The 15,114-nt window shown below is 49.1% G+C and overlaps 1 protein-coding gene across 1 annotated transcript in view; it reads right to left on the bottom strand.

Moving 5' to 3' along the window:
* Positions 1-15,114, bottom strand: part of ARID1A (AT-rich interaction domain 1A) — a 78,292-nt gene that overhangs the window by 3,280 nt on the left and 59,898 nt on the right. The window contains exons 11-19 of the mRNA XM_048825782.2: positions 13,566-13,775; positions 12,698-12,905; positions 4,822-4,954; positions 4,271-4,443; positions 3,940-4,090; positions 3,684-3,815; positions 3,441-3,537; positions 1,008-1,881; positions 579-709 (exon numbers count right to left, since the gene is read on the bottom strand). Of these exons, the coding sequence (XP_048681739.2) occupies positions 579-709; positions 1,008-1,881; positions 3,441-3,537; positions 3,684-3,815; positions 3,940-4,090; positions 4,271-4,443; positions 4,822-4,954; positions 12,698-12,905; positions 13,566-13,775 (2,109 nt within the window). The remainder of the gene's footprint in view (positions 1-578; positions 710-1,007; positions 1,882-3,440; positions 3,538-3,683; positions 3,816-3,939; positions 4,091-4,270; positions 4,444-4,821; positions 4,955-12,697; positions 12,906-13,565; positions 13,776-15,114) is intronic.

Here is a 15,114-nt window from a genome sequence, read left to right as displayed (position 1 = left end):
AGTATTTACAATATAGTAGTTCATATTTTTTGCTATGGCTGGGGTGAGGAGGAAGGAGGTATAACGCCACATGCACCGGACACCCAGCCAGAGCCAGTTTAGGAAGAAGGTTAGCTTCCTTGAATTGGCATCCAAACTTCAGGAAAAGAGGCGTGACAAAGACAGACAGCTACAGAAAACAAAATGGCATTGTAGCTCATCAGAGAAGATAGTCAGCCTTCAGAATTTTGCGGTGCCCTTACTGTGAAGGTAGGTTTGAACACCTCATCCTTGTTATTCCCTTTTTGTACCACAGAGACAACACATCCACCATCCAGGCAAAACCTTGCATTTGCACACAATGCAAGTGGATAACTGTGTATACCGACAAAGTAGTCGGGCATGCAATTACCCAGACACTCTACATGTATGTATTCAGGGTTGGCCTACACAACAGTTATGTTACATTTCTGCAAATGTTGGGATGGCTGGAGGTTTGGCTCTAGATGGAGAACACCTGTATTCTGCTATCTTGTTGACAGGATTCTGAACATAGGTTAGTGCTTCAAAGACCTAGATCTCAGAGCATCTGCACCTACCTGGCTGAGGTTGAAGGTCATTATGCTGTTGTCATCATAGAGCAGGATGTTTATGGTATCCAAGGCCCACGTACTTTCAGCCAGCAAACCAGACTTCAGAGACATCATCACTCTCCATGCTTCAGGAGTTCCTGTAATACAAACATATGATACCACCAGTTCCTGGCACTAAGAAACGGAAAAAAAAAAGGACTGACACTCAATATTGCTTTCTGATTCCATGGACAGCAGAGCCCATTCCACGGGGCTTTACTGACCACAGTGCAGACAAACTAAATATGCGGTGGGAGGGTGGGGCGTGATTCAGACAAGGCCACCCGAGACCCATTTCCTTTGGTGGCTCCCTTCCCAACAGCCTGCCCCCAAAAGCAGTGATGGTTCTGACAGGACATCCCCAACAGCTACAGCAGAGCAGGAGCTCAGTCTTACCAATATCTTTCGTGGTCAGCCGTCTCCTTTGCTTCAACACGGGCTGCGTAGCTTCCACGGATCCGGGTGGGAAGGTGATGTCCCGTCGTGTCATGGGAGGCTGTACGGCTGCTGAGGCTATATGCGAGGCAGGGACGGGAGGTCCTGCTTTCTGCATTTTCATCCCCGAGTGCAGGAACGGAGATTTGCTGGGTGAGGTGCGGTTCTCCAGAGGTCTGGGCAGAGGTGCTGGGCTGGATACCTGAGGAATGTGATTCTGCATGCTAGGAGGGGTCTGGTAGTTAGGCTGTGGGGGCCTTGTCATTGGGGGTACCGGGGCAGAAGGACCATAAGGAGGCTGACGGTTCCCATGGGAGGGCCATGGCCCCTCATGATTTACCCTCTGATCTGCATGTAGAATTTCATCTGTTCGATTCACTCCATGATAAGCAGGCCCCTGGGCTGCAGAGCCTGAACTCTGCCGATTTGGATAGCTGTACCCTATTTCATTGCGCCCTTGCCACAAGCTGCCCTGCTGCAAGCCCTCTGGAGTAGACTGTATGGGACCACCCATCATCTGTGGTGGCATATTCTGCTGGGCAGTCGAGCCCGGGGGAGCCGAGACCCTGTCTCTGCCAAATTGGAACGGGAACTGGTTCTGCGGCCCTCCAGCAGGTCGGCGGTCAGTGGCAGGGTATGTACTCCCATACTGGTTCTCCACAGCAGGACATGTATAAGGCTGTGCAGTTTGCTGCTGGCTCGGTTGTTGGGTCTGTGCTGTAGGCAGCTGCTGCTGCGCCTGCCCCTGCCCGGTGCTGTACGATACGTTGTACATCTCCCCTTCGTGTCGCTTGGCAGGTGGGCCATAACTGCCATCCATCGGTCGCTTGTAATTCTACAAGGAAGATGCACAAAGCAGTTGGTAATGGAGATTATTTATAAAACGCTAAAGGCAATGCGGCAGAGCTACACAGACCAAGTGGGACTGCATCCCCAAATCATACGAATGCTACCGTCTAACCTGCACTGAGGGGAACTTTTCTAAATGGTCAAGAAGACCAACCTTCCCACATGAGGCCTGAAGAGACAGCAGCCTCCGAAGTTTACAAGCCAAGACTGATTCTTTCAGGCATTTTGAGTTTTCCTAGCTGCTTCCATAAGGGCAGCTTTCAGGGCAGGCTAACGGTCAGTGGGAAAGACTTGCCTATAAAAAGAGCTCAGCCTCTTAGCCTTTAGTACAGTCACCCCACAGTACAATCTGTGTGTGGATTCCTGTTCGGTCTCAGCAGCTTCAGCAGACCCTGTTCCAGTTCTTCCATAAATTGGACAGCAGAATAGAAGGTTCCACTGAACTCTCAGATAGGGTGTGAATCAAAAGCTACAGTTTGTACTTCTAATTGTTCCTTTCCATCATAGATCTCAAAGCATCTTACAGAAGTGAGGATGACCCCTTTTTTACATATGGAAGGTCAGTTGGGCCATGACAGAACCAGGATTAAAACCCAGATCTCAACACCCAGTCCTGTGCCCTAACTACCGTGCTGTCTATCTAGGCTTCAACGTGATGCTCTAGAGCTCCAGGAAGACACTTGAGAACCAAAGTAACTGAAACCCTTGGCCCAGTGCCCTATGGCTCTGGTTGCAAAGCCAAACAAACCGCAAAGCAGTTGGAATTATTCTTAGCACAGCTCTGAAAGTGCCCTCTACTCTATGTTCACAAGCCAGACAGGATCTATCCCAAAATTGCAAGAAAAACAAGGGACTGGTTGAGGCATTGCCATGAATAGCAAATTAAATTTCCTCTCTTCGTTTTTATGGACGTTACACTAAACTCTTCTCTGAGAAAGGTACCCTGTATAACACTCAAGGGAGGGATATAACCCCAAAATCTTCAGCAATGGGCTCAGGAAGTGAAAAATATCCAAGAAAATTCTGGGTTGCGTGGAAGGATCCAAGTCAGAGGCAGTTACCTAGACCTATTAAGGGATGATCACCAGGCCATACATGAAATACTAGACAAACCTGCTGACTGGACACCAAAGACTGTTAGAGATACTGTGGGGATCAGACAGGTATGTTCCAGGGAGCACAGAACCCCAAGTGAAGCTTCCTGGGCTCCTGGAATCTGAACTAGTAAGTGTACTAGCTATGTACTGAAGAGCCCCCACTTTACAGAACACAGCTAACAGGACGAAATGTACACACTGCTGTAATACACGTTGTGGTTTTGTGCAAAGTTGCATTAAAACCTGTTTAACTACTTGGAAACTGGCAGTAACATGGAAAGGTTTTGCATGATGTTTGGGCGTGTACATTCTATAGAACTCTCAAACATTACATAGAAATCAGTGCAGCAGACAGCTACCCCAGAACACAATTTGCTTTTGACAACTTTCCACAGGTAAATCATCCCACGTTTCCCTGGAGCGAACTGGAGACGTTTGGGGAGCTCACCTGCTGTTGCTGTTGATATATGGTGGTTTGCTGACTGGGAAAGGGGCTGCCAGAGGATGTGCCTTGAGTGGAGAACTGATTGCCATAGGAATCATGTCTGCAGAGAGAGATTGAACAGGTGCATTACCTCCTGCCCAGGTGCACACTTAGCAATAAGGGTTTCTGAACTCCCTGTCTGTAGTGGGAGGCAGCCAGTTCTATTAACTGGCAAACACTGCTTGCTTGGCACCAGCCGGCACCTACCGTTGCTGCTGCTGTTGCTGCTGTGGATAGCGGCTGGGAGAGTACATCCCTGAGTCAGGGGTGGAAGGCATAATGTTGGCCTGGGGAGTTCCAGTTCCTAAGCTTCCCTCGGGTCCCATTCCTGGTTCCGTCCTGCACAAACACATACACTTGTCAAGGCTGCTCCTTTGTTCCTCTAGAGGAAAGAGGCTACCAGAGAAGTCACTGATGTGAATAAGGGATACACTATTACACTTAGAGTCCAGCAAGCCCTCACCTCACTCTGTCGTAAGGACCTCCATAGGGATAATGTTGCCGTTGTCCCAGGGCCATGTTACCCATCCCTGGACCTGCAGCACGATTATACGGGTCACCCATACCAGTGTTGGGGCCCTGCCCTGAGGACATGAAGGGGTCACTTCCTGGAGCTGGGAGAGGAAAAGAAAGGATCAGCACAGAAAGTTCACCTTGGAATCAGAAAAAAACATTCTCCCCTTTTGCAGGAGATGGATGGCTCTGGCCCAGGGGCTGCATATATCCCGAAGGCACCTTTCAGGGGTTAGACAGTTCAATGGGTTAAGTGCTTCTGTATAAAAGAGCTCCATCACCTTTCCTCATACTGCTATAAGGATCCTTATTTGGCTCGTAGGACATGCGACCCATCATGTCGGAGGTATTCATGCTGGGCTGGTACCCGGGATTTGGAGTCATGGAGTTCCGCTTCTGGAAAGTGGGGTCACTGCCATCTGCAAAGGCATCCTGAAGACCTACTGAGTTACTCCTGATATAATACAAGAACATACTCTTTAGAGTAAAGTCCTGTGCCACTCTTCGCCCCCACACCCCAGATCACCCATCTTGTAGGTGAGGAGGGGGTATCGTATCCCCCTTCCTGACAGACCCATCAAAAGAGGAAAAAAATCCTTGTTTCCCTTCAGAAAGGGAAACCCCCTAGGAGAGACTAACAATGATTACACAGATGATGGGATATAGTTGCCAATTCCACAGCTTCACTACCAGTTATTACAAAATGAGCGTGACTCGTGCAACTGACCAAAACGCTCACCTTGGCCCCAACTCAACTGCTAGCGAACATTAGCAATCCTGCCAGCAACACAGGCTCTTTGCTCACAGCAGACAGAATGTGGCAGTGTAATACCTGATGCCTGGCAAAGGGGGCATCTGACTGTGTGGTGTAGACGCTGGCGTTGGTGGTTTCAAATCTCCTCCTTCTGCCATAGAGCTGCTGGTGGACTGAGGTGTCTGAGGACCCTGCATGGAGCCTGAACCCGCTGCAAGCAGAGAAAGCCAACATGAGTAGATATGCACCAGACAGAAGAGGTCATCCAGAAACACTCCAGAATCTCAGCAACTCCAAAAATCAAGAGACACACCCTGAAGGAGTGGTATGGCCATTCTCAAAACATGGACAGGTAAAACCTCTCTCTAACCCTCCCTCTAAAACAGAACCTGTTTGAAAGATAAAGGAAAGCAACAGTGAATATAGCAGTACAAGGACATACCATCAGCTATCCAGACTTCCCAACAAATCCATACACAACATGTTGAGCTGTGAGAATGCTTAAGGCTCTCATAATTCTCTGTCAGAAAGAACGTGTCTTACGTTTTCTATCCAATTGTCCCACCCTCACCCCTTTAAAACACCTCCCACCATACTGGACAAGCTTCCCAGATTATGTGGTGTCAGAGGAAGGATGCTTAGCTGTGTACCAGGCTGCACAGAATTAAAATGTTTCTCCAGCAAGTGTGACAACCCCAACCCCAATATCAGAGTTAGCAGCCCGGCACCTTCATGTTCACACCATACTCAAGGCAAAGATAGTGAGTTCGATGTCTCATAAGGCTCACATCCTTTACGAGATGGAAACTCCACTGCCTTCAGCGGAAGTAACTGATTTTGTACTGCACGGCTCCTTTCTCTGATGTGCCCTTTCCGGTGGGGATTCTTTCAGGAGAACCCTAGAAGCACTCCTAAGCCATCTTGGGATAGGCTCTTAGGAACAGGGACCAGAGAAAGAACAGCACTTTCAATGAATGACAAAGCCCTTGTTTAGCAAAGAAGTGGAGGATCAATTGAGACAAAGAAGCTACGGAAAACCCTCGCTTGAAAATCCTAGGCCACCACGTGTAACCAAGCACACAGCGAGCTCAGGGAGTTCCACTATTCCAGTGGAACTACTGCTATGCTCCTTGCAGCTGGCAAGAGCTGAACTCTTAATTAATGTTTCCATTAGTTACCATTCCCAGCACCCGATCTCCCTCAGCTTCAGCCTTGCTGGTTGATGAGTCATTTCAGCTATTCATTAAAATCCTCTAAGGTCACATACAGGTCATGTTTGTTTATGCCCCACCTTCCTGGCACCCTGTCCCTCTCCCCCCCCCTTCCTCCCTCTCAGTCTGGGGACTTCTCCACAGAAGGAAGGGCAGTCAAGCTCAGCAGGGAGCTTCATTCATAACCTCCCCCACGCCCTTCTTCGCTATTCATTAGCATTTCAGCTCCACTCCCGCCCCCCTGGGAATTCAGCGCTGGGCTCCACTGCATTAGAACGCACAGACATCAACAGGAAGAGGCTGTTTGTCCCCATCCCCTGCTGTCTCTCCTACTCACTATTTTACAAACAGTTGGAGACAAGCCAATTCCATCCTCTGAGAATAAAACCTAACAGCCTGCTGGAGGCACCTCCCAGGGGACACCCAGCCAGTCACACTCAGGAACCCAAGAAGGGGGGGGGGGGCAGGGAGAGAAAGAGGAGGAAGCCCAGAAGGCTATATCCAGACTCCTGGGAACACAAGTCACGCAGCTTTGGGGGGGGAGGGGGGACGCAAACTGCACACTAAATGGTTTTACAGTGAGGATTGCCTGAGCAGGGCATACGTTTCATTAGACACTCTCCAGTAGCCTTACCCCATCACACACACCGAGGAAGTCCCTATGTATTCCACAGCTACAAAACATACCCCTTAATGCAGAACTGTATATTGAAATCTAAGCCTCCATTAAGATGAAAATAAGTGGAAAGCGATCTTCACAGCCAGAAGGGCCAGCAATCAAAGGCAAACAGAGTAGTCTGCAAACAGCCTGAAGCAACAGCTCTGAGTGATATGAACTGCCTCCATTCATCTTCATGGAGTGTTAACTTGGTATGCCAGCAATGGCAGCTTAAATGCATTCAGTGGTGGACATGCAGGGCATAGCTTTGGAAACCAGAACTCAAACTTTTCCACTCCACCACCAAAAGAGAGTCACTCACCTTTTCCTTGTTTGCAAGAGAGGAACAGAAGCATCCCCACAGTGCTAGAAGCCACCAGCTACCTCCTGGGTTCTAACTGTCAAACTGCTGTCAGCTGCCAAACCTAACTCAGGCCTCCTGCCCTCCTGGATACCAAATGCCCCACTGCCCTCTACTCAGCTGCCAAAAAAACTTTCTGAGAGAGCGAGTTGCCTATATACACTCACATTTGTGGGATGCTCCCCCTGTCTGGGTTTCAGGAACCTGGTGGGACAGCATGAGCAGCCACCTGAGGCACTGAGGTTTGGAGCCAAGGTTGTTAGAGGCAACTATGTGGGTGGGCGAATACACTGAGAATGGTCCTCCTAAAGCAAGCATCAGATCTACAAGCCAAGTCAATAGAGCAGTGCTGCATAAACGTACAAAGAATTCGAGGTAGCAGGCCTGCAAATTTCCATCACTAAAGCAAGCCACCAATGCCACCATATCACTAGAAGGCCAAGTCTTGAGAATAACGCTAGCTAAGGAAAAAGAGAAAGCTATGCACCATCTAATTCACTGACAGGTACTAAGTGGAAATGCCACCCCTTCTACATTAATCTCCAAATGCCACAACTAAGTAACTTCCTAGATCAGTGGTTTTCAAACTTTATTTCTTGTGACCCAGTTGAAGAAAACTGTTGATGCCAGTGACCCAACGAAGCTGGGGATGAAGGGTTTGGGAGGGGCCGAGTGTAGGTGGGGGCCCAGGGCTGGGGTAGGGATGCAGGAGGTCAGGGCTCGGGATGAGGGGGTTGGGGTGCAGGAAGGGGTTCTGGGGGCTCAGGGCTGAGGCAGGGGATTGGGGCACAGACTTACCTCCAGCGGCACAGTGGGGGTGCTAAGGCAGGCTTCCTGCCTGTCCCGGCACCATGGGCTATGCTGCACCCCAGAAGCGGCCAGCAGCAGGTCTGGCTCCTAAGCGGAGGCATGCAATCGGCTCTGCGCGACTCTTGCCTGGAGGTACTCCCCTCCTTCCCCCCACCATTCCCATTGGCTGGTTCCTGGCCAGTGGGAGTGTAGAGCCGGTGCTCAGGGCGGAGGCAGCACGCAGAGCCCCATAGCCCTCCTGCCTAGAGGCAGGACTCGTTGCTGGCCGTTTCTGGGGTGCGGCCCGGCGTTGGGAAAGGTAAGCACTAGCCTGCCTTAGCTAGGCAGCACTGCTGACGGTGCTGACCAGAGCAAGGCGACCCAGCGCTTTACATGCCGCGACCCAGTAGTGGATCGTGACCCACAGTTTGAAAAACACTGTCCTAGGTGCCTTAGTCCTAACCAAATAAACTCAGAACCCTCTTAACACCTTGGTTATGCAATCTAATTTCCCTGTTGGAAAGAATGAGGTTTCGTGAAGAAAGCTGGAAGAGATCAGCGGTCTGGTTTAAGTTTAACTCAGACGCTGCTTTAGGCAAAATTTTTGCCTAATGACAAAATAGTTTCATCCTGTGGAATACAGTGAAGTTAATCCCACACTGGGACAGGTTTTCTGAATGGTGGAAAGACATTACTCAGTTCTCTGAGGAAACTTTTGACTGTGGCTGAATGCTTCACAGTTGTCTATGGGAGAGCGGTATTCTGAGATGGCAAACAAATGCATTTTGTTCAAGGACACAGCAAGGCTGATGCTTCAGATACAGTAAGAAGTCAATAAAAAGATTATATGAACGCAGAGCATGATGAACTGCCGTCCACTGCTGGAAGAGGGAAAACCTTTATCCACTTCTGGGAGCAGTATTTCAATATGGAAGGCTTCTTGGTCTGCAAAGAGATCCTTTGTAGCCTTGCAAAATCTGCTAGATGAGAAGAAATCCATGTCCTGTGACCCAAGCAGCAAGGTGAAGAGACTGATCTGGGATGCAAGACCAGATTAATTTTCTTAGGTTACATGGCCCAGTGGCATAGGTAGCTGGTATGGAGACCTATAGAGCTATACTGCCTGTTCCAAAAAACTGGACTGATCAAGCTAAACCAGGCCCTGATCAATTGTCTCTCACCGCCAGCGGTAGTAAGGGGATTGGTGGAAACGCACATAGTGGATCCCTGCTCCATTTCCATCGGAAGAACACCGGTCACTGGACTTTCTGTTCGGCCCTGCTCTGGAACAACAGTAGTGAGGATGCTGCACTGCTGCCTCTACCTGAGGAGGTAAATTTTCCTGCCCAGACAGAAAATCTTTCTGGTTTTGTCAGAAGGGGGGGCACCACCAACCCTGGAGCTCTAAGGCTTCCCACTGGCTGCAGAGACAGCCAGAAGAGTTTGAGTCAGGTGGGGGAAAGACGCTGAAATCCCTGCTGTAGAACCAGGTACAAGCGACCTCCCTTTGTGGTGATGAAGGGTGCAGATCCTGGGGTCAGCCAGCTGCCTGCAGCAGGTGTCATCAAGCCTTAATCAACAGATAAGTTCTTCTCCTTGTTCTCAAGTACAGTCTATCTCAAAACAGGGAGCATTTTCTTCCTAAACTTGGACAGTCTTCAACTCTAAAGATAATTATTCAAACCTGCAACTCTTGAAATTATCTGTAGTCATCGGGGTAATGAGGGCAGACGTGACAGTATTCAGGCAAAAAAGAAGGACTGACATTAAATGCGACTTCATCCCTATCCAGCAGGCACGTTACACTGTGGATATGAGCCAAAGGTGGAGAGAGATGATAGACTCAACAATTTAAAGAGGCAAAGAAGGTCATGGTGATTGCCCTTGGCCCTTTTGGGAAAGGTCAAAGAAGCAGGCTTCTCAACTGGCCACCAATAAACTGAGGGAGGTAGCTGCATCATCCATGGGTTAAAGCATGGGGAGGAGGGGAGAAAGCAGCAGCATCTGCAGAGAAATATGCCAGAGAGTCTGAGAAACCTTTGAGAGAAAGGTCCTGGTGGGGCCTGAAGGAGAATCTCACAACCCCAGATGCTTCCTTTTGCCAGGACTGACAAAATTTACACAACTGGAGTACTCTCAAAGTAGGACTCTGTTTCACTGTCCTAGAAGATGCTTATCCCAGAACCAAAGGCTCTCTCTTTCCCACATTAAGGTGCTTCAGAGCAGACCTTTGCATGGGAATGGGACCCTAACCAGAAAATGCATCTGAAGATCTGGCTTGTAGGGGTTAAATCAGAGGTGGGCAAACTACAGCTTGTGGGCCAACTCCTGCCCAGCCCTTGAGCTCCTGGCCGGGTAGGCTAGCCTCCAGCCTCTCCCCTGCTGTCCCCCATCCCCTGCAGCCTCAGTTAGCCATGCCACCAGCGCTCTGGGCAGCGAGATCCTGCCGGGCAGCATGGCTGGCTCCAGCTGGGCAGTGCTGCTGCCAGTCCTAGTGCCCTGAGCGGCATGGTAAGGCGGCGGGGGTGGTTGGATAGGTGTGGGAGTCCCGGGGGCCTGTCAGAGAGCATAGGTGTGGATAGGGGTCAGGGCAGTCAGAGAGCTGGGGGAAGGGGGGTTTGAAGTGGGAGGGGGCAGAGGCCAGGCTGTTTGGGGAGGCACAGCCTTTGGAACATACAGTTTTGGAACCCTGATGTGGCCCTCAGGCCAAAAAGTTTGCCCATCCCAGGTTAAATCATTAGGAGGACCTGGAACCAGCTGGGTATACCTGGTCTTTTGCAATAGAGGCTTAAAGGCTTGGCATGTTCAAAACAGCCATCCAGGGAACGACCTTCTCCAATACAAATAGGATAGAAGGTTTCACACACTGGGAAGACAAAGGGGCAGAAAACGCACTCTTAAACCCAGAGTTTTCTCCTGTTCTGTACAGTCTGGATCAGACATGATGCCCAGGAACCAAGGAACAAACTGGAGATTCCCCAGGAAATGAAACTACACAACAGAGACTATTTAATTATCTATTCTAAAGCTCCTCTAAATGGTCTATAACCAAAACCATCCCAACATCTACCAATAAATTTGTGTTTTAAAACAACAAAAAAGGCTTTGGGCACAGAGTCCTAGACCTGCAGCTAGCCCTAGGAAAGCAACGGACTGATGCGGTATCTGACAACACATCCCCATAACGCAAGCTTCAAGTATTCTGTGCCGCGGAGGGGTGCTTTTGTGATCACAAGGTGCTACTTTCCCAAAAGGTTCCCACATCACAGCAGCACGTGGTGCTGCTTGAATATGCTGAAGTCATCTCAGAGAGCCTCCTCCAGGTCACTCTCCCATACTTCCCCATCCTCCATCACGCAGTTACGCATCGTCAGTATAAAAGCCTGTAGAATACGGAACATATGGTGGCAGCGTAAAAAAGCCAGTATCAAAGATATCTCAAACTCCAGTTCCTAGAAGGTAAGTTACGTGGTCCCTAGGGATACTCACTGCAGGCATGTACGTGCTCAGGGTGCCAAGGACTAGAAATTCTTCAGCAGTGACCATTGGTCCGCGCCAGCACCCTGCGCCTTCTTGGGCTGCAAACCCAGGGCATAAGGGACAGCACACACTGATCACCTCTCCAGTTCCCACCTGCCACAAGTCATGTGAGGATCCAGAGAAGAGGCGGAAGGAGGAGAGGTCATGAATACACACAGGGACCACACATCTTTAGGAACTCCAATTACTGTAAGGGAAGTAACCGTCTTTTCTTCCAGTGCTGGTCCCTAGGTGTTTACTATGGGTGACACCCACACCATACCTATTGAGGAGGTGGGCCTGGGGCATAAGTGCCACAGTAGGTGGAGAAACAAAAAGGGGGAACCCATAATTAACAGCTTAAGAATCTACTAAATCAGCGGTTCTCAAACTTTAGCAACCCGAGGACCCCCATTTTGATTTAAAATTTTTCAGGGACCCCTTGGCCCGGCCCTTCACTGTTGCTTGCTCTCCCTCACTTTCACCGGGCTGGGGCAGGTGGTTGGGGTGCGGGGGGGGGGGGGGAGGGGGAGGGCTCCAGCTCAGGGTGTGGGCTCTGGGGTGGGAGGTTTGGGGTGCAGAAGCAGGCTCAGGGCTGGGGGGGGGGGGGTTTGCGGGCTCCAGGAGGGAGTTAGGTGTGGGAGGGGACTCTGGGCTGGGGCAGGGGAGGGATTCGGGGTCCCGGCGGCACTCACCACAGCTCCGAGGAAGCAAACACTAGGTCCCTGAGGCCCCATGGCACACGGGCAGCCAGTGAGGCACCGTGCGCTGCCCTCATGCCCACAGGCACCGCCCACAGCTCCCATTGGTTGTGGTTCCCGGCCAATGGGAGCTGCAGAGCTGGCACTCTGGTGGGGGCAGCATGCGGAGCCTCCCTGGGAGGAAGGGGGAGGAGCTGATCAGTGGGGCCCGCTGACCCTCTGGAGTACCCTCGCGGACCCCAGTTTGAGAAACACTGTACTAACTAGTAAAAGAACTAAAAATTTTTCGCAACATTTACAGAGAAGGCTACACACACGAGGGTTCCCTCCCAGTCAACAAGCAGCAGAAAAGAAACTGGAGAGGTCAGCAGCCTGCCACACCCCATATTCCCTTCGTTCTCAGCATTAGGAAGATGCCGACCAACGGACACTCCTACAGAAGGAGTTCTGGACCTGGGCACATGGACAACATTTGCATCCACCATGAACACCCATGAGGATGAGCCTCGAAGAAGATACATACACTACAAGGAATATTTTACTCACTGTTCTATTCCCTTACATATGGGGCTCATTAAAGGCCTTAATTTGAATGCATCTGATATTGCCACGAGAATTTCCATTTTACAGTAGGAATGCGGAGGACCTTGGAGAGGAATTTAAATCCAATTTGCTGCAGAATATATGGGATCTTGTCTGTAATCTTTATACTCACCTGGAGATGGGGGCTGTATCTTGGGCTGGGACTTCTTTGAATCAGCAGCCGCAAAGATGTCTGGGGGCGGGTCTTCGCCTCGTTCAATCTTGCACTCAAAGGCATAGAGACATTGGATGTACTGCTTCTTCAAAGAACTAGCTGCACTGCTAGAAGTGCCCACATTAAGATTGGTGGCTAACTCACGCCATTTCTTGTTTTTGTTGACCTGCACAACCCCAAAAAAAAAAAAAAAAGGGTGGGTGGGTGTCAGAACATAAAATTCAAGCCATTTCCCCTTTCCCCAGGGTGAGACAGAGCCATGTTTCCCACCCTAGATACTAGCTAAACATGTTATGTAGCAATCATAACAGCTACACTATTGGGCTGAAACTGTAGATCAAAAACAAAACAGTAAGCCTCCCCTTTGCCCACCTGGAGGGGGGAAAAAGGAGTCTCAGAGCTGGATAATACCAAGCAGCAAACTGAAGTAGACATGAGGCCAGCAGGAAGCCCACATGCATCAACACTAATAAGTGATGCAAACATAGAGAGCATCATTGCTATTCTATGGACTGGGTGAGGAAAAGTACAAGCTGGATCTCAGTGCTGTCAGAATACTCTGAACAGGAGCAACTACCTGGAGCACTGCGATTAGATCCACTTAATTCAAGGATATTGGATTTTATAAATAAGATATTAACACTATTTTAAAAGTTCCAGACTCAACTTAAATCAAAAGAACTCAATTAGCAAATCGAGTTAAGCCTGAATCCTATTGCCTATACAGCACCTGAGATTTTGAGACGGATGCGGCTATGCATACAAACGTATAGCCATCTCACTTGAGTCACAGTCGTGATGGCTTTCAGAGCTTCTGGTCACTCACCTGAGTAAGTCCTCCAATCTCCTTTACAGAGATATAGAGCCGGTAAAGGTCTAGGGGTTTTCTGCCTACAGCTGGGAGGTTGGTCATGCCCATTGCCTTCTCTTCAGTAAAGGCTAGGTAACGATCTACCCAAATCTTCCTCTCCGGCTCACCACCCAGCTCATACAATTTGGTAATCTTCTCATTGGTGGTAGTAGAGGAACTGGACTTCTAGAATAAGGAGAAAGCAGATCTCAGGATGGAGGAGCAAGTGAGGTAAGAAATTTAAACATATCAAGTTCAGGCCAGGTTCGTCATCTTATCAAGCAGAAAAAAACCTGAAGGGATAAAATTCTGTAGTTGTATTAGGAACAGCCACATATCAGCCCAAAGGTCAAATGCACACGTCTCAGTTCGATGTTGGTGTAGACAGACAGACGACATAGAGCTTTTGTGGACAACGCTGCTGAGAATCACAATGACCACACTTCAAAAGGTGGAAGTTTTAGTCCACCCATAGGAAGGCTGCAGATGCCAGGTAAATTTCATCCAGACACCAGAATGGTTTGTGTGGTGAGGGAACGAGGGACAGGCAAGGGGCTACAATCTTTCTAAACAAGAGACTGACTTACCCGTAATTCTGCTTCTCTGAAGAGACCTTGTAGGATATTCATATTACTTGGGGGAGAGGAGGGGCTTTGTTCCTTAGCACAAGAAATGGGGAACTCCCTCAGCTCTTAAGGTTTTCTGATCCCCAAGGACAGCACTAACAGGGTAAGGGAAAGCCAGGACTCCCTGCTAGCCATCACACCCTGCCAACTATAAACACTGCCCTCCAAATTTTTCAGTCAGTCCTTTTTCTAATTACTCTAGTGGAAGCTCCCAGGATACATTACTACAAATGTATCACAGATCAAAAATATGCCCCAAAGAAAACTAAGACGAGGTGTAAGAATTTGGCAGTTTAACTGAAAACCTGATAGGAAGTGGATGGGTGAGGAATCCTACAAGAGAATATCTTCCCTTCATAATTTTCCCTCCCTAATGATTCAATCTGCAGAATATGTCACAATGCCACTAATGCCAAAAATGTTGGAAATTTCTCTCTCTTCCCCTGCCAGAATTTGCTGCTTTTTACTCACAAATATAAAAGGAAGATACCTCTTAAAAAATACTGCATCAAACAACCTTCAAGTCTGCAGAAGGAGACCACAATTAAAACTTCTTGATGTAAAAATAATTAATTAGCCAACTGAAAAGGAGTATCCTGAATTAAAGATTGTATTGGAGTAAGTGGAAGGAAAGGAGTTTGTCCTCTCCTATCTTAGGAACAGAGTCCGGGGTGGGAGCTCTATTCTGGAGGCTGAATCCAAGCAATAACGTGCAAGTCTGCAGAACAAGGACTGTGTAGCTACTCTACAGAGGTCAACAATTAAATATTTGAGGCAGACTGTGGTGACAACCTTAAACTGAATCAAAGGAGCTTTTACAAGGTCTTCTAGTTTCAGGCCAGCCAGGTCATAAGAGCAATCAGGCATCCATGTAGATGTGACCCCGCTGGTCACAACGT

This window comes from Caretta caretta, chromosome 19, assembly GCF_965140235.1.
Source record: "Caretta caretta isolate rCarCar2 chromosome 19, rCarCar1.hap1, whole genome shotgun sequence".
Lineage (NCBI taxonomy): Eukaryota > Metazoa > Chordata > Testudines > Cheloniidae > Caretta > Caretta caretta.
This window is presented reverse-complemented; position numbering and strand designations above follow the sequence as displayed.